At 41.6% G+C, this 22971-nt stretch overlaps 1 protein-coding gene across 9 annotated transcripts in view; it reads left to right on the top strand.

Annotated features, from left to right (window-relative positions):
• Positions 1–7378: 7378 nt before the first annotated feature.
• The window catches only part of COP1 (COP1 E3 ubiquitin ligase), a 231608-nt gene continuing 216015 nt past the window's right edge, over positions 7379–22971 (top strand). For all 9 annotated transcript variants that reach the window (XM_027975896.2, XM_027975897.2, XM_015099327.3 and 6 more), the window contains exon 1: positions 7379–8100. In XM_027975896.2, the coding sequence (XP_027831697.1) occupies positions 7682–8100 (419 nt within the window). In that variant the 5' untranslated portion in view covers positions 7379–7681. The remainder of the gene's footprint in view (positions 8101–22971) is intronic.

Genomic DNA, 22971 nt, shown 5'->3' with positions numbered 1-22971 from the left:
AATATTTATTTGTCTGCATCGGATCTTTTAAATTTTATTTATTTATTTTTGGCTGTGCTGGGTTTCCGTCGCTGAGCCTGAGCTTTCTCTAGCTGCAGCGAGTCAGGGCTACTCTCTAGTTGTGGTGTGTGGGTTTCTCTCTGTGGTGGCTTTTCTTGTTTCAGAGCACAGGCTCTAGAGCGTGCTGGTTTCAGTAGGTGCGGCTTGTGGGCCCTGGAGCAAGGGCTCAGTAATTGTGACAGATGGGCTTAGTTGCTCCAAGGCATGTGGGGTCTTCAGGAACCAGGGGTCAAGTCCGCGTTCCCCGTATTGCAAAGCAAATTCTTAACCACTGAACCACCAGGGAAGCACTTGGGTTTCTTTTCATTAAGCTGACTAACCCTATTCAGTAACTTGCATTCACATTCATACAGCCACACCTATAATTCGTCATTATTAACAATGCTTCTGTTGGCTTGGGCATTATTTCACAAGGACTTTGACTAAAATTGCTAGCAGAAGGTTGAAAAGGAAATTAACTCCTCTTAATAGGATGAGTGACTTACTAAGGTATTAATACTATAAGTTTACCTTCTCTAAAAAATTCTTGTAATTTCATATAGAAAGACTAGAAGGGAATAAAAGCTAATGATGCAATTCTAGCAATGACAACAGCATGGTAGACATTTTCAGAAGAGAGCTGCCCTCAAATTATAAGAAATTACAGTGCTCCACATATAACTACCTCTGGTTTTAATGTATAAATTGGAGCTTTAAATTTTGCCAGTAGATTATGGATTATTTTCTGCTAGATGTATTACAATGCTATTGAGTTTCAAAAATTTTTCTACTTTTTCCTGTCCATTCACTTGGACAGAAAATATCTGACTCCTTTTCCTTCTCAATTTAGCTTTTCAGTAATGTGTTTATTTCACATTCCTTATGTTGTTGTAACAGGGCAACCACATTAAAAAAAAATTAACAGAAAAAGGCAATTAACTCACAGGTTTGATTGAGACAGCAGACAGGGCTAAAGGGAAGCAAACCCACCAGATGAGTCAGGCAGAAAAGTTTTTCAGGGAGGATCTTTTGGTGAGATTGGTTACCAAAGGGCAGGGTTAGTGGAAGAAGGAAACTACTGGCCTTATTTCCCTAAAATGTCATATTTAGCTAAGACACCTTAGAAATATATTTGGGAAGTTCAGTCCTGTTGACAATTCCATTCTACTTTAACTACATGAGATTTTGGGCCTTCCTGGTGAGTCAGCAGTAAAGAATCTGCCTGCAATGCAGGACCACAAAAGACACAGGTTAGACCTCTGGGTTGGGAAGATCCCCTGGAGGAAGAGTCCCTAGAGGAGAGCATGGCAACCCATTCCAGTTTTCTTGCCTGGAGAATCCCACAGACAGAGGAGTCTTGGAGGGCTATAGTTCATGGGGTTGCAAAGAGTCAGACACGCCTGACTTCGCGTGTGCACGCACATGAGATTTTACTTCAGAGTGTTTTTGCAGAAGACTTTGGATTTCGTTTTGTCACTTTTGTCATCCACTTTTGTCAGGACTAATATTTTCAAACATGATAAAATTATTTTCAATTACTAGGGCTTAATTTTTATTTCATGTTTACTTTTATCTTTCATTAATGTCCTCTTTTCCTATTAGCTACTTCTGAATTGGCTGACTTCCTGTTTGTGTGTGTGTGCCATTCTTCCTCTTTTCTCTTCTGCTTTCCCAGAAGATCTTGCCGCCAGAAACTAGAAAGGACTGTGTACTTTCAGAATAGTCTTTATACATTTATCTGGTATTAAAGGGAAATTCTATTGCATCACATCGCCTCAGCTTCCTTTTGTGAGTTCAGATTATACTGAAGATAGGTTTCAAAGAGATAATACTAAGAGCTGATTCCCCCCCCCCCCACCCCCCCAAGAGATTTCTCAGCCAGGGTCATAGCACTTTCTGTCCTCTGAATAAGATACCTGAAAGGAAGAGACTGTTTTACATATTTCTCTTGAACTGCCTATAATATTAATCACAGTATTTCTTAAAAGGTTACCTGAGTCAAGTTCAGCTGGGTGAGGATAAGAATGGATATTCATAGGTCCTAGCCTAGAACCATACATTCAGAATCTCTGGAGAGAGAGCTCAGGAAATCAGCAGCTTTATTTTCATTATGTGCTGAATCTTCTCCTGTGTCTTGCCTGAATTTTCAGTCACTGGCTAGATATGCTTCAGTTCCGTTCAGTTCAGTTGCTCAGTCATGTCCGACTCTTTGCGACCCCATATGAATCGCAGCATGCCAGGCCTCCCTGTCCATCACCAACTCCCGGAGTTCACTCAGACTCACGGCCATCGAGTCAGTGATGCCATCCAGCCATCTCATCCTCTGTTGTCCCCTTCTCCTCCTGCCCCAATCCCTCCCAGCATCAGAGTCTTTTCCAATGAGTCAACTCTTCGCATGAGGTGGCCAAAGTACTGGAGTTTCAGCTTTAGCATCATTCCTTCCGAAGAAATCCCAGGGCTGATCTCCTTCAGAATGGACTGGTTGGATCTCCCTGCAGCCCAAGACTCTCAAGAGTCTTCTCCAACACCACAGTTCAAAAGCATCAATTCTTCAGTGCTCAGCCTTCTTCACAGTCCAACTCTTACATCCATACATGATCACAGGAAAACCATAGCCTTGACTAGACGGACCTTAGTCGGCAAAGTAATGTCTCTGCTTTTGAATATGCTATCTAGGTTGGTCATAACTTTCCTTCCAAGGAGTAAGCATCTTTTACTTGAATGTATTTTCACCTCATGAACACTTAACATATCCATAATCAAATCATTCACTGTCTATCTAATTCTGTCATGCTGATATACCTGAAGTCATCATTACAGTCCTTCATCCTTGTGTTTCCTAATTTTTACTTAATCATCTAATTGGCCTTTGTGCCAAGCATGCAGAAAGACAGTGGTGACCTTAAGACAGACATGGGTCATGCCCTCTAGGATCCTGAAGATTCTATTCTTTGGTCGTGCCAAGTCTTTGTTGCTGTAAGCATGCTTTCTCTAGTTGTGGTGATGGGGGCTACTCTTCACTGCAGTACCCGGGCTTCTCATCATGGTGGTTTCTCTTGCTGTGGAGCATGGGCTCTAGGTGAGCTGGCTTCGGTAGTTGTAGGGCTCAGGCTCCTTAGTTGCGGCTCATGAGCTCTAGAGCTCTGGCTCCATAGTTGTGGTACACGAGCTTAGCTGCTCTGCAGCATGGGGAATCTTCCCAGATCAGGGATCAAACTCATGGTCCTTGTTACAAGGCAGATTCCAATCCACTGTGCCACCAGGGAAGTCCAATGAAGATCCTTTTACAGAGAGTAACTTAATCCTGTAGATTCTTGTGTGTGTGCGTGTTTCAGAATACCCTTTTACTTTCCTTACCAGTTTACTAACCTAGGGGGCTACCCTGGTGGCTACGTGATAAAGAATCTGCCTGCCAGTGCAGGAGACATGGGTGTGATCCCTCATTCAGGAAGATCTCCTGGACTAGGAAACAGCAACCCACTCCAGTATTCTTGCCTGGAGAATCCCATGGACAGAGCCTGGTGCCTGGTCTACAGGGTCCCAAAGAGTCAGATATGACTGAGCATGCGCACACACACACACATCCTGACCTAGAATCTCATCACTTATGCTTGGACTGCTCTAATGTTTTTCCAATTAGTCTCTTTGCTCCTAATCTCCCACCTCTCCTCAAAGATTAATCTGCTGAAAATGTAATCTTCAAAACACCACTTCAAATATATTTTACCCCTACTTAATCTCTTCATTATTTCCAACTGCTGGTAGCCTATTCCCCAAATGAATTTTTGTCAAATAAACTCTTTGAATTCTATCAAATAGATATCTGAACTTGATGTAAGCATTTTTACTTATTTATTTTCTGGGCCCATGACTTTAATTATCCTTTAACTGACCAAGACATACTTTTCTCTTCCGGCCTAACAACTCCCTACCCCTGCCCCCACCCCCACCCCCATCAACATGGCTGGCCCTAAGCACTTGCTCTTGCTTCAGTTCCTATGTTGATTCTCTGCTTTACTGATTAAGCATTTAGCACATACATCAGTAGTCATATATGGATGTGAGAGTTGGACTATAAAGAAAGCTGAGCACTGAAGAACTGATGCTTTTGAACTGTGGTGTTGGAGAAGGCTCTTGAGAGTCCGTTGGACTGCAAGGAGATCAACCAGTCCATCCTAAAGGAAATCAGTCCTGAGTGTTCATTGGAAGGACTGATGCTGCAGCTCCAATACCTTGGCCACCTGATGCGAAGAACTGACTCATTGGAAAAGACCCTTATGCTGGGAAAGATTGAAGACAGGAAGAGAAGGGGATGATAGAGGATGAGATGGTTGGATGGTATTACCGACTCAATAGACATGAGTTTGAGTAAGCTTCAGGAGTTGGTGATGGACAGGGAGGCCTGGTGTGCTGCAGTCCATGGGGTCACAAAGAGCTGGACAAGACCGAGTGACTGAACTGAACTGAACGTACACCTTGGTATCACTTATTTTTATGTATTTTTCTAACTCTTCAATTATTCCATGAACATATATTTATCTCTTCCTTGCCTAGTCCAGGGCTATGTGTAATAAATGTTCAATAAATATTCATCAGATTCCTTGGCTAATAAACACATGAAAAGATGCTCTACATCACTCATTATTAGAGAACCGCAACTCAAAACTACAATGAGATATCACTTCACACGAGTCAGAATGGCCATCATTAAAAAATCTATGAACAATAAATGCTAGAGGGTGTGGAGAAAAGTGAACCCTCTTGCACTGTTGGTGGGAATGTAAATTGATACAGCCACTATAGAAGACAGTATGGAGATTCCTTAAGAAAACTAGGAATAAAACTACCATATGACCCAACAATCCCACTACTGGGCATATACCCTGAGAAAACCATAGTTCAAAAACACACATGTACTATTCACTTTAGCTAGGAAATGGAAGTAGCCTAGATGTCCCCTGATGGCTGAATGGATAAAGCTGTGGTACATATATACAATGGAATATTACTTAGCCATAAAAGGAACACATTTGAGTCAGTGCTAACAAGGTGGACGAACCTAGAGCCTATTATACAGAATGAAGTAAGTCAGAAAGAGAAAAACAAATGCCGTATATTAACGCATATATACGTTATATACGCATATATACGGAATCTAGAAAGGTGGTACTGATGATCCTATTTACAGGACAGCATGGATTGCAATGGACATGAACTTGGGCAAACTCTGGCAGATGGTGAGGGGTAGGGAGGCACAGCATGCTTCAGTCCATCGGATCAAAGAGTCAGACACAACTGGGAGACTGAACAACAGTGGAGATGCAGACATAGAGAACAGACTTACGGACAAGATGGGTAGGGTGGGAAGGAGAGGGTGGGATGAGTAGAATGGAAACATATATACTACCATGTGTAAAATAGATAGCCAGTGGGAATTTGCTGTATGACTCAGGGAACTCAAACTGGGGCTCTGTGACAACCTAGAGAGGTGGGATGGGGAGGGGACATATACCTATGGCTGATTCACACTGATGTGTCGCAGAAACCAACATAATATTGTCAAGCAATTAAAAAAAAGGGGGGGATATTCATCAAATTATTTACATTCATTTATTTATGGATTCCGTCATAAAAAATTATTTGAATGCCCACTGAGAACTCGTATGGTCCTTTCTTCCATGGAGCTTAAATTTTAGTTGGAAAGACAGACTTTAAGCAAATAATTAAAATAAAAATGAGATCAATTGCTTTGTTTGCCCGGAAATACTTAATAAGCACCGATCATAGGCCAGGTATTGAGTTACACGAATTGGCTGGGAATATAAAGCTGAAGCTGATAGGTTAATGGAGGAGAATTGTAAAGTATAAAATACTATGTTGTAAGTGCAAACAAAATATTCTAGGGAAGCTAATGAGGGTGCAACTCTTTCTGCTGAGAAGTCAGTAAGGCTTGATATTTTAATTGAGTCTGGAAAATAAATTTAAACAAAGGGTTGTATAACAGAATAATCAGGAAAAGAAGAGGGTTGTTAGAAATCTGATATGTCCATCCCTGTATCATTATTCTGAGCAGAAACCTGAGCTGGGAATATGAGGGTGAGCAGCTAAGGCAGACTTCAGTCGGATGGCGGCCTTAAGATGGATGGGTGGTTCACGGCCAGGTGAATGGCTAGGTATTGCTGTTGGGTCTGCGTCGAGGCCCTCGCCTGGCCCTGTCCCCTCAGCATGGACAGGTATTCCTAGGGAAAGGCCCTCTAATTTCCCCTAAGAGAATTAACTGAGATCCTTCCCTGTAAGAATCATAGCATGAGTATTGGAAAGTATACTGACAATCAGAGTTAGTTGTTTCTAATTTACATCACCCAGAATCTGGGGGTGGGGGGGGGGGGGGGGGGGGGGGGGGTGGGTGTCTCAAAATGGCAAATGAAAATCTGTAAACAAATTTCAGTATTTCAAAAAGCCTACCAGAAACTGCAACTTCTGGTAGCATTAACTGCCAGATTTTCCCTGTTTTGTGCTAAAAATCTTATCACACACACATCAGATGGAGATTTTAACTGAGCTATGTTCCGATTAAATATAACTTGTTTTCTCATGATGATGATGCTTAATTTGGTAAATAACTTTTGAAACGGGTGAGATCACGGTCGAGAACGTACAATTGGAAACACTGCTACCACGCTTGCAAGGTATACGGTGCTGTTCACTGACTTCAGTACTGTGGAATGGCTAACAGCAGCAGCGCCTGGAGTCCTGTCAGTCCAGAACTCCTCTCAGCGGCTCGGGACTTCCAGGTTCTTTCCCTGTGTCCCAGCCTTCAGAACCTTCAATACCCGAATCGAAGTACCGGTCGTACCCTCGCCACTGGGTCAAACTGCCTGCCTCCCAAGCCACCAGCCGCCGCTCCCAGTTCACGTTCAGGAATGCGGCTCACTCCCACGCATGCGCGGTGCGGCAGCCCGCGCGCCGGCGCCGCTCCCCTCCGCCGGGAGCCGGGACCCTGGGTAAAGCAGGAGGGTCTGCGCCCCGGTTGCGCGTGCGCAGTTGCTTTCAGAGCACTTTTTCTCCCCCTTCCCCGGCCCCAAACCTCTCCGCCACCCCGACCATCCGTTTCTCTCTCCGCTGCCCTTTCGTTCTCTCAGACGGCCCTACCCTCGGGCACGTTACCAAGGAAAACCGGCTCTCCACTAGGGCGGCGGTCGTTGCTAGGCCGCCGCCGTCTCCCAGGGCGCGCTCGGCGCGTCCGAGCGCCACCCGGGCCGCGTCTGAAGTTGTATCCCCCGCCGCTCCCGCCCCTTCCGCCGCTCGCGCGCGCGCACGGCCGGCCCACGGCGCGTTCGGGTTGGCTGCGGCGGCGATCGCGGCGGCGGCGGTCCCGAGAGCGGCAGTGGTTCCTGCTCTGCTGTAATAGTTTCCCTCCGCCCCCTCCCGTCGGACGCTGCTGTGTGGTTTTGCCTTTACAAAAATCAACTTTATTGTTCCTCAGCCCCACCTCCCGACGCGGCGCGCGTCCTCAGGATGCACTGAAGGCGGAGGGGAGGGAGGCGGCGGCGGCGGCGGCGGTGGCGGCGGCGGCGGCGGCGGCGGGTCGCGGTCGCGGTCCCTCTCCTCCGAGCTCCCAGCCGGAGGGGAGGGAGTCACGATGTCTGGGAGCCGCCAGGCCGGATCGGGCTCCGCCGGCACCAGCCCAGGCTCCTCGGCGGCCTCCTCGGTGACTTCCGCCTCCTCGTCCTTATCCTCTTCCCCGTCGCCCCCTTCCGTAGCGGCTTCGGCGGCGGCGCTGGGGTCCGGCGGGGCGGCCCAGGCCGCGGGCTCCGGCGGTCTCGGGGGCCCGGCGAGGCCTGTGCTGGTGGCGGCCGCGGTGTCCGGCAGCGGCGGCGGGAGCGGCGGCGGGGCGGTGTCCGCGGGCCTGTCCCGGCTCAGCTGCGCGGCCAGGCCCAGCGCCGGCGTAGGAGGGAGCAGCTCCAGCCTAAGCAGCGGCAGCAGGAAGCGACCTCTGCTCGCCCCCCTGTGCAACGGGCTCATCAACTCCTACGAGGACAAAAGCAACGACTTCGTCTGGTGGGTTGGACGAGCAGCCTCCAGCAACTCCCCCCACTCCCCAGTCTCTGCATTAGGAGTTTCTGCTGTTGGGGCTGCTGGGCTCCGGGGTGAGGGCGGTCTGTGGGGCGCTGTAGCGGTGTCTGCAGAGGGATTCGAGCGTTTGCAGGGGTTGGTGGGGTGGGATGGGGAAATGTTGGCATACTGACGCAGGGTGAGGGTACTAGAGAGGGCAGTGTTGGGGGGGAGACGTGAAGGGAGTTGAGGCAATGATAAATAAGAGGGCGAGATGGAAGGTCAAATAAGTGGCTGTGCATAAAAGGGGAAAGGTGGGCACGGAGGTTGGGCCTTGAATTTTCTGGCCGTCTGGTGAATTACGTACCCTGTCAGTCCGGATTGCTCGTGGAGGTGAATTAAACTTGTAAGGGAGAGAATTAAGCTTCCTGGTATGCTGAGGGAGGGAGTTGTTGGTCACAGTTTGTTTATTTAAAGTGTGGTAGATGGTACTCTAAACATGGGTATGACTGTTTTAAGGAGAAGTAGTATTTGCTGTAAATATCCGTCGTGTGTGCTCTGATGTAAATATCCATTGTGTGTACGTGTAAATATCGCCTCCTACTTCAAAGACTGGGTCATTTACTTTTAAATCTGCTGTTGAGGCTCCTGTAGTCAAGAAAGTCTGTTCACAAAAAAAAAAAAAAAAAAAAAAATTGCACCTCTAAGTTGAATGTCTTGAAAGAGGGGGGCCACATTTTAAAATACCATCCGTGGGTCAGATGTAATTGCACTGCACTTGGCACTTGTGTTAACACATCAGAGTTATTTAGAACTTCTGATTTGAGAAACGCTTGGAGTTAGACTTGTTGTCATCGTGGATAGTATACAGTATACTCAGTTATGACATTTGGCATAGGGGGCTTATTCATATTAAGTGAAAGATGGAGTTGATTGTCTTGCTTGAGAGTGTTTTGAGTTTTCACTGGGTTTTGTCCAATTCAGATGGTAAGATTAGAAGAAAGAATTGCTGTTAGCTGAGTGAGAACTGGTAGGATCTTGTGCTTTTCTTCTAGAGGAAATTGTTGATAGACTTAGTATATTAGTGATACGGGAAATTGGCTTACACTGTCATTAGAGGGTAAGTTGATTCACTTCAGGGTTGCAGATGGTAAGTTGTTATTAAATACAGTAGGGCTAGAAGTTGGGAGTATAAGAAAGTTATTGATTAGACTTAGTTTCTAGTTCTTGCAGTGAAAATGGCTTTATATTTTTGCTTTTGTCATATGTTATTCTGTATTGAGAATTAATTCATTTTTCACTGAACCTGGACTAGAATTGTAAATTTTTTTTTTTTATAAATAACTTAAGCAGCTTATGTTTAGGTCTAAGTGTTTGTACCTGGGAGAGAATGCCATGTGATAAAAGTAGAAACTAATGAAACAAAGTGAGGATTTTTAGAATTTGTCTTTTTGGCCACCATTTCCATTTCACTTACAAGTAGATTAAAGGAAACAAACATGCTAGTATCCATGCAGGTGCACTAAAATACAAGGTGAAAGAAGGGAATTAATCATTCATCCATCAGATATTTATTTGACACTCACTGTCTGCCAGGCACCGCATGCAGTTATACTTACTGTAAGCCAGTTTATAGAGATTTGGAGAGGGGTAGGGGAATATAAGCCACTGGCACTAATTTTTATTTTTTAGGGGTAAAATTACTAAAATTTTTGTTAGTCTGTCACCTAACTTAAAAAAATTTTAAATCCAGTGTCTGAATCTTAACTATGTTGCTTAGATTTTTTTTGTTTGTTTTCTTTTATATTCTAAGTGGAAGTGTCCAGTGAGGGTCTTTAGTTAAAAATTCTGAATATTTCACTTTCTAAGAATGTCATAGTCCTTGGTCTCTTGCTGGTGGGGTTGACTTTTCAGAAGAATTCAATAATGGGAATCAGTTTTCCTGATTCTAATGCTAGATTTGATTTGGCCAAGTGTTTAGGTTAGGAAGACAAAGGACTAGGCAAAGCGCAAGGAATCCTTTTCATTTCTAATTGGCCCTGGGTGATTGGTCTTGTCTGCTTCAAGGTTAAATTGTGAACCAGTCCACGTTATTCTAAGCTTTTACATCTTAATGAGACTTAAGTTTGAATAATGATAATAATTCCTCATTCACATTTTAAAGATGTTTATGCTTCGTGTTTCATTTTATCCTAGAACAACTCTGTTAAGTTGTATAGAACTTCCAATTTTAATGTAATGGTAATATAATTGTATTCTCATAGAGGTAGAGAGAAGTTAAGTAACTTTGTTTCAGATTGGACTGTTCAGGAACAAAATTACAACTCACGTCTCCCAATTCTCAGTTTAGTGCTTTCTTTTATGGAATTTAAAAATTTCAGATCTATAAGATCACTTGTATGCATTTAGCCTCAGGGTTCTTAAATGTGGTGGATTGGAGGAAAAGAGCTGTTTCATAATCACAGGAGATAACCTTTTTTTTTTTTTTTGACCACACCCTGTGGCATGTGGAATTTCTCTGACCAGGAATCCAACCTGAGGTCTGCAGTGGAAGCTCAGAGTCTTAACCACTGGACCACCAGGGAAGTCCAGGAGACGCATGTTTTTATTCTTACTCCCTCCCCTTGCCTGTCTGTCTGCCCACATCCTAAGAGGACTTAACAGAACTGGGTGCTGGAGTGTAGTTTGCAAAAGCTCCCTTGGTGATAATGACTTGTCCTTTCACCCTGTTTGAGAACAGTTGATTTAAGTCAAGTGCTGAATTGTCAGTAACACGTATTGGTCTCTCCTTACTTATATTTGAAAGTAAGTTTATATCTTATTGTAGAATTGATGGACATTTTAGGGATTTATAGTCTTGACTTTAGTATTTCTTTCAAAGGATTGAAAGTACCATCAAGTTGTAAATTCTGATTGTATAGATGAAGAGTCTGTAGTACAGTAGAGAGTGGTATATATAGCTTGAAGTTGGATAAGTCTCTGACATTCAAAGGAAGTCTGTGTTGCCTTACTTGTCAAAATTTTCTTACATGGTCTGTTAAATTATGAGTCTGTCCCATGTTTGGAAGACAATATCTTTCTTTTACACTGTTTCACATTGTGACTGTCTCTGTGTTAGCCTTTCCAGCTCCCTGAAATGACTTTTTCTACCTCTTTAAGTCCCAGATATTCTCTAAGTTGTAGCAGAAATAAGTATTTTTAAGTTGATAGTAAGCCCTTATGGGAAAATTTACTCTGCCTGATCAAATGTAGGTAGAATCTATGTTAAGTCCATCTACCATTTTATAAATGTGACAGACAGCCTCTTGTGTCAAACTGTTAATAACAGACTGTCCTGAAGGAGTTCACGATTTATGTGAAGAAAAGCTTTTAATCACATAATTATAATATCACACCTTGGCATCACTGCTTCTCTTAGTGTCATGGCAGATGTTAAGTACTCTTTTGGAATTCAAATCTTGTCTCACAGTCCTCAACATAGCAGTCTAGGCAGCCACTACCTATTAATCGTATTTCTGGTGGGCTGCCGTCTATGGGGTCGCACCCAGTCGGACACGACTGAAGTGACTTAGCGGCAGCAGCAGCAGCGCTAAAGATGACACCTGTTGCCCATGTTTTGCTGAGTATGAGACCTCAGTTTTGTGTAAGGATGGACTTTTGGCTCAGATAGAGATAATGAAGCAAAGTGGGTTTAGTGAAAATTTCAGAGAACTGTGTTAGAGGTTCATGTAGATGCTTGAAACTCAAAAGTTCATAAATGCCAAGTTCACTAAAAAGTACTAATAGTTGGTTCGGTATACATAATAATAATGTGAAAGTCACTCAGTCATGTCCCACTCTTTGCCAACCCCATGGACTATACACTCCATGGAATTCTCCAGGCCAGAATACCAGAGTGGATAGCTGTTTCCTTCTCCAGGGGATCTTCCCAACCCAGGTCTCCCACATTGCAGGCTGATTCTTTACTAGCTGAGCCACAAGGGAAGCCCAGGAATACTGGTGTGGGTAGCCTATCCCTTCTCCAGCAGATCTTCCTGACCCAGGAATCGAACTGGAGTCTCCTGCATTGCAGGTGGATTCTTTACCAACTGAGCTATCAGGGATGCCCACATAATAATATGTGTTCCAGTATAATTAAGTAAGTAAGTGTTAGTCGCTCAGTCCTGCCTGACTCTTTGCGACCCCATGGACTGCAGCCCACCAGGCTCCTCTGTCCATGAGATTTTCCAGGCAAGGATACTGGAGTGGGTTGTCGTTTCCTTTTCCAGGGGACCTTCCCAACCCAGGGATTGAACCTGCAGGCAGATTCTTTACCGACTGAGTTCCAATATAAATTATTTGCCAGGCACTATTCTAAGAGTTTGACATGACTTAATCTTTACAACAGCTATTTGATGCAGATAATTCCCATTGAGAAAAATTAATTGCAGTTCACTTGCTTTAGAGCGTGGGCTCTAGGTGCACCGACTTCAGTAATTGTAGCACACAGGTTCAGCAGTTGCAGTACGTGGGCTTTAGTTTCTCCACTGCATGTGGAATCTTCAGATCAGAAACTGAACCCATGTCCCCTGCATTGGCAGGCAGAGTCTTATCCATTGTACCAGCAGAAAGTCCCTAATTCCTGTGTTATAGATGAGGAAGTGAAGGTCAGAGAGGTTATGTAACTTGTCTCAATTCATATAGTTAATAATGGTGGTATCAGTGTTTATATGCAGATGTTTTGGCTCAAAGCTCAAGTTCTTAACCATTGTATTACCTTGCCTTTCAGAGACCAGTGATTTTGTTTACAATCAGCCTTATTAAGATATAATTTGCACGCAATAGAAGTCACCAAATTTAAGTGTCCAGTTCAGTGAGCCTGACAAATGAATGCATCTGTGTTACTACCCTGTAAGGTACAGTGTTTCCATCACGCTCATGAGTTTACTGTGCCACAGCTTTGCACTCAGTCTTCTCTCACCTCTGATAACCTGGCCGTCTGTTTTCCTTCAGTATAGTTTTGCCTTTTCTAGGCTTTTGTATAAATGGCAGTCATTCAGTATGTAGTCTTTTGTGCTTGACTTCTTTCCCTTGGAGTAGTGTTTTTGAGATTCGATAATGGTGAGTGCTGTGCTGTGTGTGCTTAGTCACTCAGTCATGTCCGACTCTGTGCGACCCGTGGACTGTAGCCCGCCAGGCTCCTCTGTCCATGGGGATTCTCCAGGTAAGAAGACTGGAGTGGGTTGTTGCCATACCCTTCTCCAGGGGATCTTACCCGTGCATGGATCCAACTGGGATCTCCCGCATTGCAGGCAGATTCTTTTACCAGCTGAGCTACCAGGGAAGCCCTTAATAATGGTGAATGTTTCACTAATTTTCTTCTTTAACTTTCTTCTGAGTAGTATTCCATTACATGGATATAACATGAAAGTGAAAGTGAAGTTGCTCAGTCGTGTCCGACTCTTTGGGACCCCATGGACTGTAGCCTACCAGGCTCCTCAGTCCATGGAATTTTCCAGGCAAGAGTACTGCAGTGGGTTGCCATTTCCTTCTCCAGGGGAATCTTCCCAACCCAGGGATCGAACCTGGGTGTCCCACACTACAGGCAGACACTTTACCGTCTGAGCCACCAGGTGTATAACATGACTTCTTTATATATTCATCAGTTGAAAGATACTGAGTTTCTTTGTTTCTGAAGTTTTCAGTGATTGTGAAGAAAGCTGTTGTAAACATTCACATTCAGGTTTCTGTACAGACCCATCTTCATGTCTCTTGGGTAAATATATAGGAGTGTATTCTTGGGTTTTGAGGCCAACTGTATGTTTAACATGATAAGAAACTGCAGAATGGTTTTCTAAAGTGACTGTCATTTAGCATTTCTACCAGCATTGTTTGAGTTTCAGTTCCACATTCTTACCAACGCTTGCTTTCAGTCTTTCAAATTTCAGTCATTCTAGTGGTATGTTTAGTAGTATCTTATTGCCATAATTTGCATGTTCTTAATGACTGATGATGTTGAGCATACTTCCATGTGCTTATTTCCACTTGCATATCTGGAGAACTGATGATGTTGAGCATACTTCCATGTGCTTATTTCCACTTGCATATCTGGAGAATCCCAGGGACGGGGGAGCCTGGTTGGCTGCCATCTATGGGGTCACACAGAGTCGGACACGACTGAAGTGACTTAGCAGCAGCAGTATCTTCCATTGTGTGTCTTCTAATCTCTCGCGTATATTTCTCACGTTTGTGTTAAGTTGTAAGGCTTATGGCTGCAAGTCTTTTGTCAGTCTGTATATTGTGATGTTTTCTCCCAGTCTATTGTTTACTTTTTAGTTTTCTGAGCAGTCTTTTGAAGTGCAAAAGTTTAAAATTTAAGTCCAGTTTATTGGACTTTTTTCTTTTATGGTCTGTGACTTATATGTTCTATCGAAATTGTTGTCTAAATCTTCTTGTATATTCTAGAAACTTTATAGCTTTTTTGTATTTAGGTACAATCATTTCATGTTAGTTTTTATATACTGTTTTTGGTAAGATTCGAAGATTTTTCCCCTCCACTGTAGATGTCCAGTTATTGAAGCACCCGTTTGTTGAAAAGACCATCTTTTTTCATTAAATTTTCTTGAAGTATTTCTCAGAAATTAATATGTTTAAGTTTATTTCTGAAATCTTTCTTCTGTTCCATTGATCTAAGTGTTTATCCTTATGCCTATACTGCAATCTTAATTTCTGTATCATTGTTGTAAATCTTGAAATCAGATAGTGTAGTTTTGTTCCTCTTTTTAGTTATTTAGGAAGTTTGCATTGCCACATATATTTTAGCTTTATATTCTAGAAAGATTTCTGGAATTTTAATTTGGGTTACTTTGAATCGATGCCTCAATTTGGGGAGATCTGACATCTTAACAATATTGAATCTTTGAGCCATAAACATAATATGTTTCTCCAGTTATTTAGGTCTTGAACTTCCCTTAGCAGAGTTTTATAGTTCTCCATGTTTGGATCTTGCACATATTTTGTTAAACTTACTCCTAAGTGGTTCATGTTTTTGATGCTCTTGTGTTAATTTCAGTTTCCTAATGTTGCTAATATGTAGAAATACAAATTATTTTTGTATATTGCCTTTGTTCTTTAAATTGTTAAGTTCACTTATTACTTGCAACAATTTTTTGGTAGAACCACGTGATTTTCTAAGAAAACAATCATGTCATCTGAAAATCAATATAGTCTTACTTCTTTCTTTTTGAATTTTATGTCTTATTTTGGGATCTTCCCTGGTGGCTCAGAGGGTGAAGAATCCACCCACAATGCAGGAGACCCTGGTTCGATTCCTGGTTTGGGAAGATTTGCTGGAGAAGGGTTAGGCTGCCCACTGCAGTATTCTTTGGCTTCCCTGGTAGATCAGACAGTTAAGAATCCACCTGCAATGTGGGAGACCTGAGTGTGATCCCTGGGTTGGGAAGATCCCCTGGAGAAGGGAACGTCTACCCGCTCTAGTGTTCTAGCCTGGAGAGTTCCATGGACAGAGGAACCTGGCAGTCCATGGTCTCACAAAGAGCTGGACATGACTGAGCAACTTTCATACACTAATTTTTTAAAGCTATACTTTTCATTTTTATTTATGAGTGACATTGATCTATTGTTTTCATATAATGCACACATGTATTTACTTTCTGTATTTATATATAAGTTTTGGTATCAAAGCTATTAGTTTCTAGGGCTGTTGAAACATAATCACAGACTGGGTAGCTTAAAAAGCAGAAAGTTATTTTCTCACAGTTTTAGAGGCCAGAAGTTTAAGATCAAGGTGTCGTCAGATTTGGGTTCTTCCCTCCGTAACTTGCCGATGGCCACCTCTTGTTGTGTCTTCACGTAGTTGTGCTTTGCTGTGTGTTGTCGTCTGTATCCTAATGTCATGTAAGAACACCGTGGGTTTAGGTCCTGCATATATAACCTTTACCGTGGTTACCTCTTTAATGTCCAGTCTCCAAATACAGTCTTCTGAGGTACTGAGGGTCAGGATTTCAATGTATGGATTTGGGAGAGGACACAGTCTAGCCCATCACATAGAGTAATACTGGATTTCTAAAAGGGAATGAGAAATGTTGTCTGTTTTCTGAAAGAGTTTATGAAATTGGTGTATTTCTTCTTAGGTGTCTGGTAGAATTCATCAGCGAAGCCATAGTTTTTGTGGAAAGGTTTTATTTACTACCAGTTTCTTTTAACTGATAAAGGACTGTTCAGGTTTTTTATTTAAGTGAGCAAGTGAGTTTTGGTAATTTGCCTGCTAAGGAATTTCTCCATTTCACTCAAGATACTGAGTTTGTTGACATAGGTTCATAAATATTAGCACTTTTTAATGCTTTAAATGTTTGTAGGATTTGGAAGGATGTCCCTTCTTTCTTTCATTCCTGATGCTGATAATTTGTGTTTTCTCTCTCTCTCTTTTTTTTGCCTTGAACAGTTTAGCCAGAGGATTGTCAGTTTTATTAATCTTTTCAAATAACTCTATTTCACCGATATTTGGCTTTGTTTTTTTAATTCTACTTTGAGTTTTATCTTCTTTTTCTAGCCTTGAATACAGAAGCTTACATTTTTTTCTGAGAAAAATTTAATTCTAGTAGTTTCCCTTGGTAATCCTGCACTAATTTTCATTCAGTTCCATAAACTTTTTTTATCCTTTCCATTGTGATTGGAAGAATGGGCTACTTAGACGTATTTTAATTTCTAAATGAGAATTCTCTGGATATCATTTTGTTACTGACTCCTAATACAATGTAGCTTTGTTCAGAGAATAGGATTTGTATGAATTCAATCCTTTTAAATTTACTGACTTCTTTCATTTTCTACCATAGGCTTTATCTTGGTTAATGTTCCATATGCTTTTGAAAAAAATGAGTATTCTCCTGTGTGTAGACTAGTATATTCTATAAATGGCAAGTTTGTTGATGTGTTAAGCTCTGTACACCCATACTGATTTTCTGAATACTTATTCTGTCAGTTACTGAAAGAGGTGTTAAGATCTTTAACCATGCCATGTGTAATTGTGGGTTTTACTATGTTTCCTTGCAATTCTGTCAATTTTTGTTTCATTTTGAAACTTTAGTAGTAGGGCACACACATTTAGAGTTGGTAGGTTCATCTCCTTATCATTTTGAAATGTCCTTATTACTGGGAATGTTTGTTGGTCTGAAATCCATTTAGTCTGTTAACATAGCTTCTTCAGCTTTATTTTCTTAAATGTTTACAGGGTATGTGTTTTTGTCCTTCACTACTTCTATGTCTGTTTCAAAGTAGGATACTTGTAGATAGCTTATGGTTGAGTCTTTTTTACTTACTATGACAATTTGCCTTTTAATTGGCTTGGTTAGACTTTTTGCATTTTAACATAATTATATGCTTGGTTTTATGTATACATCTTGCTTGCTCTTTGTTTTCTATTTGTCCTTTCTATTCTTCTATTCCTTTTCTCTCTTTTTTCCCCTTCTTTCCCTGCCTTCTTTTGGATTAATTGTGTATTTTTAAGATTTCTCTTTTGTTTCTACTGTTGACTTATTAGTACTACTTGTATGGAATGTGTGTGTGTGTGTGTGTGTTTGGGGGGAAGTGTTTGTCCTCGGGTTTATAATACTCACTTTTAATTTTTTATAGTCTACCTTCAAATAATGTTATGTCACTTCATAAACAGTGTAAGAATTTTGTAATAGTATGCCTCCATTCTGTAGGATCCATCCCAGTTACTCCCTCATGGCCAGAAGTGTAAGTTCTATGTGTGTGTGTGTGTGGGTGTGCGCGCGTGCATGCGCGCTCAGTTGCGTCTGACTCTTTGTGATTCCATGGACTGTAGCCCACTAAGCTCCTCTGTGGAATTTTTTCAAGCAAGAATACTGGAGTGGGTTGCCATTTCCTCCCCCAGGGCATCTTCCCGACCCAGGGATAGAACCGGCATCTCTTGTGTCTCCTGCACTGGCAGGCAGACTCTTTACCACTGCACCACCTGGGAAGTCATAAGTTCTGTTTTCTTTTTCTAAAAAAAAAAAAAAAAAATTGAAGTAAAATGCATACCATATAAGATTCACCATTTAAAGTGTACAGTTCAGCACATTTGCAGTGTTGTGCAGCCATCACCACTGGTAGTTGCCCTGCGGCACATGGGATTTTAGTTCCCTGGCCAGAGATCAAACCTGCGTTCCCTGCATTGGAAGGAGATTTTCAACCAGTGGACCACCATGGAAGTCCCCAAAGCAGTATTTTTTCAAAAGTTACTTTAAAAACTCCAAGTGGAAATACAAGAAGCACATCTTCTACATGGCTATGAGGAGTACATCTTCCGCGTGGATGGGTGTTCTTTCTCCCGATGATGGGACTGACAGTATCAGGGCTTCTCTGGTGGCTCAGCTGGTATAGAATCTGCCTGTGATGCAGGAGATGTGGGTTCAATCCCTGGGTTGGGAAGATCTGCCAGAGAAGGGATAGGCTACTCACTTCAGTATTCTTGGGCTTCCCTTGTGGCTCAGCTGGTAAAGAATCCACCTGCAATATGGGAGACATGGGTTTGATCCCTGGGTTGGGAAGATCCCCTGGAGAAGGGAAAGGCTACCCACTCCAGTATTCTGGCCTGGAGAATTCCATGGATTATATAGTCCATGGGGCTGCAAAGAGTGGGACAGGACTGAATCATTTTCACTTTCTTTCATTGTCTAATGAACATAGTAGGTATGGTATCTCCCCTGTCCATACTTTTGTAGCCCCTCCTGCGTGTGCATCCGTGTTTTTCTAACGTGTGAACTTGCTGTCTTTCCTAGCTCATTGGTCTGTGATGGTTGCTTTTCTGAATTAATGACTAAAATATAACAGTTGCATTTTGTTGGTATTGGCATGAAACAGTATTTATTTTGTATCAATCATATGTTCTGTCTCAGGAATTTGAATTTAAAAAGGAAAACACTTGAATTGGCCTATTTTTTAAAAAATATTGAAGTTCTTAAAGTAGTGCTGATGCTTGAAGGGCTATACAGTTGACCCTTGAACACCACAGGAGTTGGGATGCCCACCCTCTGCCCAGTTGAAAATCCACTTTAACTTAAGTCAACCCTTCATATCCACAGTCCCTCCACATCTGTGCATTCAACCAAATGGAGATTGTGTTGTACTGTAGTATTTATTATTGAAAAAAATCTGTGTGTAAGTGGACCCCCATGATTCAAACCTGTGTTGTTCAAGGGTCAATTGTATATTGCAAGCTGAGATATCCTTGAGATGCAGAAAAAGAAACATTAGTCACATTAATAGCAGAGCTCTGGTGAAGATCTATATTCCATGTAAGTGCACTGAAGTCCCTAGATCCACCTTGAATCTAACACCAGATCCTGTGAGCCCTGGTGATGCTGTTTGCTATGAGACAATTCTCTTAATTGTTCCACTTATAACTCACAAGCCTAATTGAAATTCTTCTCTAACTGTAAGCCTTTCGTGGTTAGAACTGCTACTCTGAGTAGTGGAATCTTGGGAATGTGTGAATAAAATAAGATCCAGGAGGAAATTGAGAGTGTATTGGGGTGATTTCATACTGGGAGGAATCAGTAGTGACACTCTTTGGCCATATTTGTTTTCCTGATCTGTTTTGCTTTTTTTAGGGGATTGCAGTGGACACCAGAGCTTGGCTCCCTTGCTTCTCTTTTCATGCCTATCACTTGTGTTAATCACGGTGTCCTTTCCCCCTCAGCCTACGTGGTCTCATTTAGAAAAAAAAAAAAAAGCAAAAAACGAAAACTCTACTCCTGAGACTCTACCAGAGCTATTTTGAATGCCCTACCCAGCTCTTTTTTTTAAAAATTTCATTGTTAAATTACAGAGTCTAAAAATTTTGCCTTGTCTTTCTTTTCTTCTTATCTTTCCTGTCCTTATTCAGAGAATCCTGTGATATAAGGCAAAGTTAAACGTGGAGATAGGAAAGGAACTTTTTTATAAAATACAGGATAAATTTTATCTCTATTTAAAGGGACATTTAAGTTTTCTAGGGCTTTTATTATATCAAGTGAAGTTAGGAAGGAGTGAGATGAATGGACAGAGGCTGGAACTTAACTGCTCTCTGTGAAGATTGGTGCTTGGGATCTAGCATTATCTGTATAGGTGTTAAAAATGATTTGAAGCTATTATTATTTTCCTTTTCCTTTATTTCCTTGTCTTTCAGTCCTGAATCCACTTAGGGCCAATTGAGAATGAAGGGTAGCTTGAGGATGGTCACAAAGCAGCTGGTTTAAGGGGAAGGAGGAAGCTAGGGAAGTGTCAAGTTTTGGACATTTTGAGGGGAAGGAAGAAACATTTCTGTGGCTGACTTTTGTTGGGTGTCTTTCACTCTTGAAGGATGTATATAAATTTCAACATATTCAAAATAATTTTTTCCAAGGTTTTCTCAATGCTGATAGTGATTTGAAATTTCATGGTCACAATGATACATGTATTTGTTTCCTTTATCTTCTGATGCAAAGGGCACTGGACTTGGAATTAAAAGCCCTGAGATTTAACTTTGGGCAAATGAATGAGTATTTTTTTTTTTTAATAAATTGAGATGTAATGATATCCCATTGTAGGATTGTGAGGTTTAGATTATATAATCAGAGAAGGCAATGGCACCCCACTCCAGTATTCTTGCCTGGAAAATCCCATGGACGGAGGAGCCTGGAAGGCTGCAGTCCATGGGGTCGCTGAGGGTCGGACACGACTGAGCAACTTCACTTCCACTTTTCACTTTGATGCACTGGAGAAGGAAACGGCAACCCACTCCAGTGTTCTTGCCTGGAGAATCCCAGGGATGGCGGAGCCTGGTGGGCTGCCGTCTGTGGGGTCGCACAGAGTCGGACACGACTGAAGTGACTTAGCAGCAGTAGCAGTAGATTATGTAATAGATGTATGAAGACACTGTAACTTATAAAATCACCGAAAGGAATCAGGTGGTGTTTGCCAGGATTTCACATTTGGTACCAAAATATGAAAGTGGTTCTTTGATCCTGTTAGGTAAGATAAGATGTAACCACTCCTTATTTTCCTAAATGACTCTTAATTGTGACTGGTTCTGATTATCTTGATAATGTTTTTTTGTGTAATACTTAACATTTGAAAAACCGAATGCTTGGTTAGTTAGAATCAGTGCTACTAGAATCAGTTGACACATTTTGTGGAAGCATAATAGAATTAGTGTTGCTATCAAAATATGTATGGATTAAGCAATGGCCTTATTACTGTACCATTTATTATCATTTGGTAAGTTTGGATGCTGGTTTTGAAGCAGATAAAACATATAAAAGGAAGAGTATAAATAAGGCACTGATTGAAAATTTAACTTGAGTGTCAAGCCAGTTGTTATGAAACCCTTGCTTAACTGAGATGATGTGCATTATAAATACAAAATAGTGAACTAAAAAATAATTTTCTGTATCTATATCTGTTCTGCTCTGTTGGTTCTTAATGTAGTTAAATGACGCACATAACCTTTTGGCAAGCTTAAGGACTGTGCAGTAGAATATCTACCTTTAGTTTTGGCAGCTGCTGTGAATTTATCTTCTTCACAAGATTCAACTGGAGATCATTATTTTAAAAAACAATGGTAAGATGAAAATATCAGATAATCACTACTAGTGTGGTTCACTCCATGGTCTATCAAAAGTTTTGTGGTAAGGTTGCAAAATCAGATACCTAAAATGGCCATCTGGTTTTCTCTTAAATCAGTATCCATTATGCTTATTTGCTCTTATGTCTTTTTCTTTATTTCTAAGTTTTCCTGAGTTCTTTAACTTCTTTTAAAATAAGTTTTTCTTCCTAATAATTGATTTCTGAGGTTGCCTAATTGAGAATTTTCTCTATCTTTCAATGCTTTGTAATTTTCTTTATTTCTTTTGGTCCATCTTAAAATATTAGGTAATGATTTCCGTTTGTCTTACTGTTTTCCTCTTGTGCTTGCTTTGTTTTTAGGGATGGTATTGTGCTCTATATTCAATTGTGAACTCTTCCTGCTGCTTATATTTTAGAGTGATTAGACATAAAATATGGTTCATATTTATATTCATTGTTCCCACTTTCAGAGTTCTTTCTGTCTTTGTGTATATTTGCTGTCTTTGTATTCCTTATTCCAGTTCAGTTCAGTTGCTTAGTTGTGTTGGACTCTTTGCGATCCCATGGACTCAGCACGCCAGGCTTCCCTGTGAATCACCAACTCCTGGAGCTTATTCAAACTCATGTCCATTGATTCGGTGATGCCATCCAATCTTTGGCCCTCTGTTGTCCCCATCTCCTCTTGCCTTCAATCTTTCCCAGCATCAGGCTATTTTCCAGTGAGTCAGTTCTTCACATCAGGAGGCCAGAGTATTGGAGCTTCATCTTCAGCATCAGTCCTTACAATGAATATTCAGGACTGATTTCCTTTAGGATTGATTGATCTCCTTGCAGACTCTCAACAGTCTTCTCCAACACCAGAGTTCAAAAGCATCAATTCTTCAGTGCTCAGCTTTCTTTATGGTCCCACTCTCACATCCATACATGACTACTGGAAAAGCCACAGCTTTGACTATATAGACCTTTGTGAACAAAATAATGTCTCTGCTTTTTAATATGCTGTCTAAGTTTGTCATAGCTTTTCTTCTAAGGAGCAAGCATCTTTTAATTTCATGGCTGCAGTCACCATCTGCAGTGATTTTGGAGCCCAGGGAAATAAAGTCTGTCACTGTTTCCATTGTTTCCCCATCTACTTGCCATGAAGCAATGGGACCAGATGCCATGATTTTAGTTCTTTGAGTGTTGAGTTTTAAGCCAGCTTTTTCACTTTCCTCTTTCACTTTCATCAAGAGGCTCTTTAGTTCCTCTTCGCTTTCTGCCATAAGTGTGGTGTCATCCATGTATCTG

Source organism: Ovis aries, chromosome 12, assembly GCF_016772045.2.
Source record: "Ovis aries strain OAR_USU_Benz2616 breed Rambouillet chromosome 12, ARS-UI_Ramb_v3.0, whole genome shotgun sequence".
Taxonomy (NCBI): Eukaryota; Metazoa; Chordata; class Mammalia; order Artiodactyla; family Bovidae; genus Ovis; species Ovis aries.
Note: the sequence above shows the minus strand (reverse complement) of the source record. Positions and strands in the feature narration are given on the sequence as shown.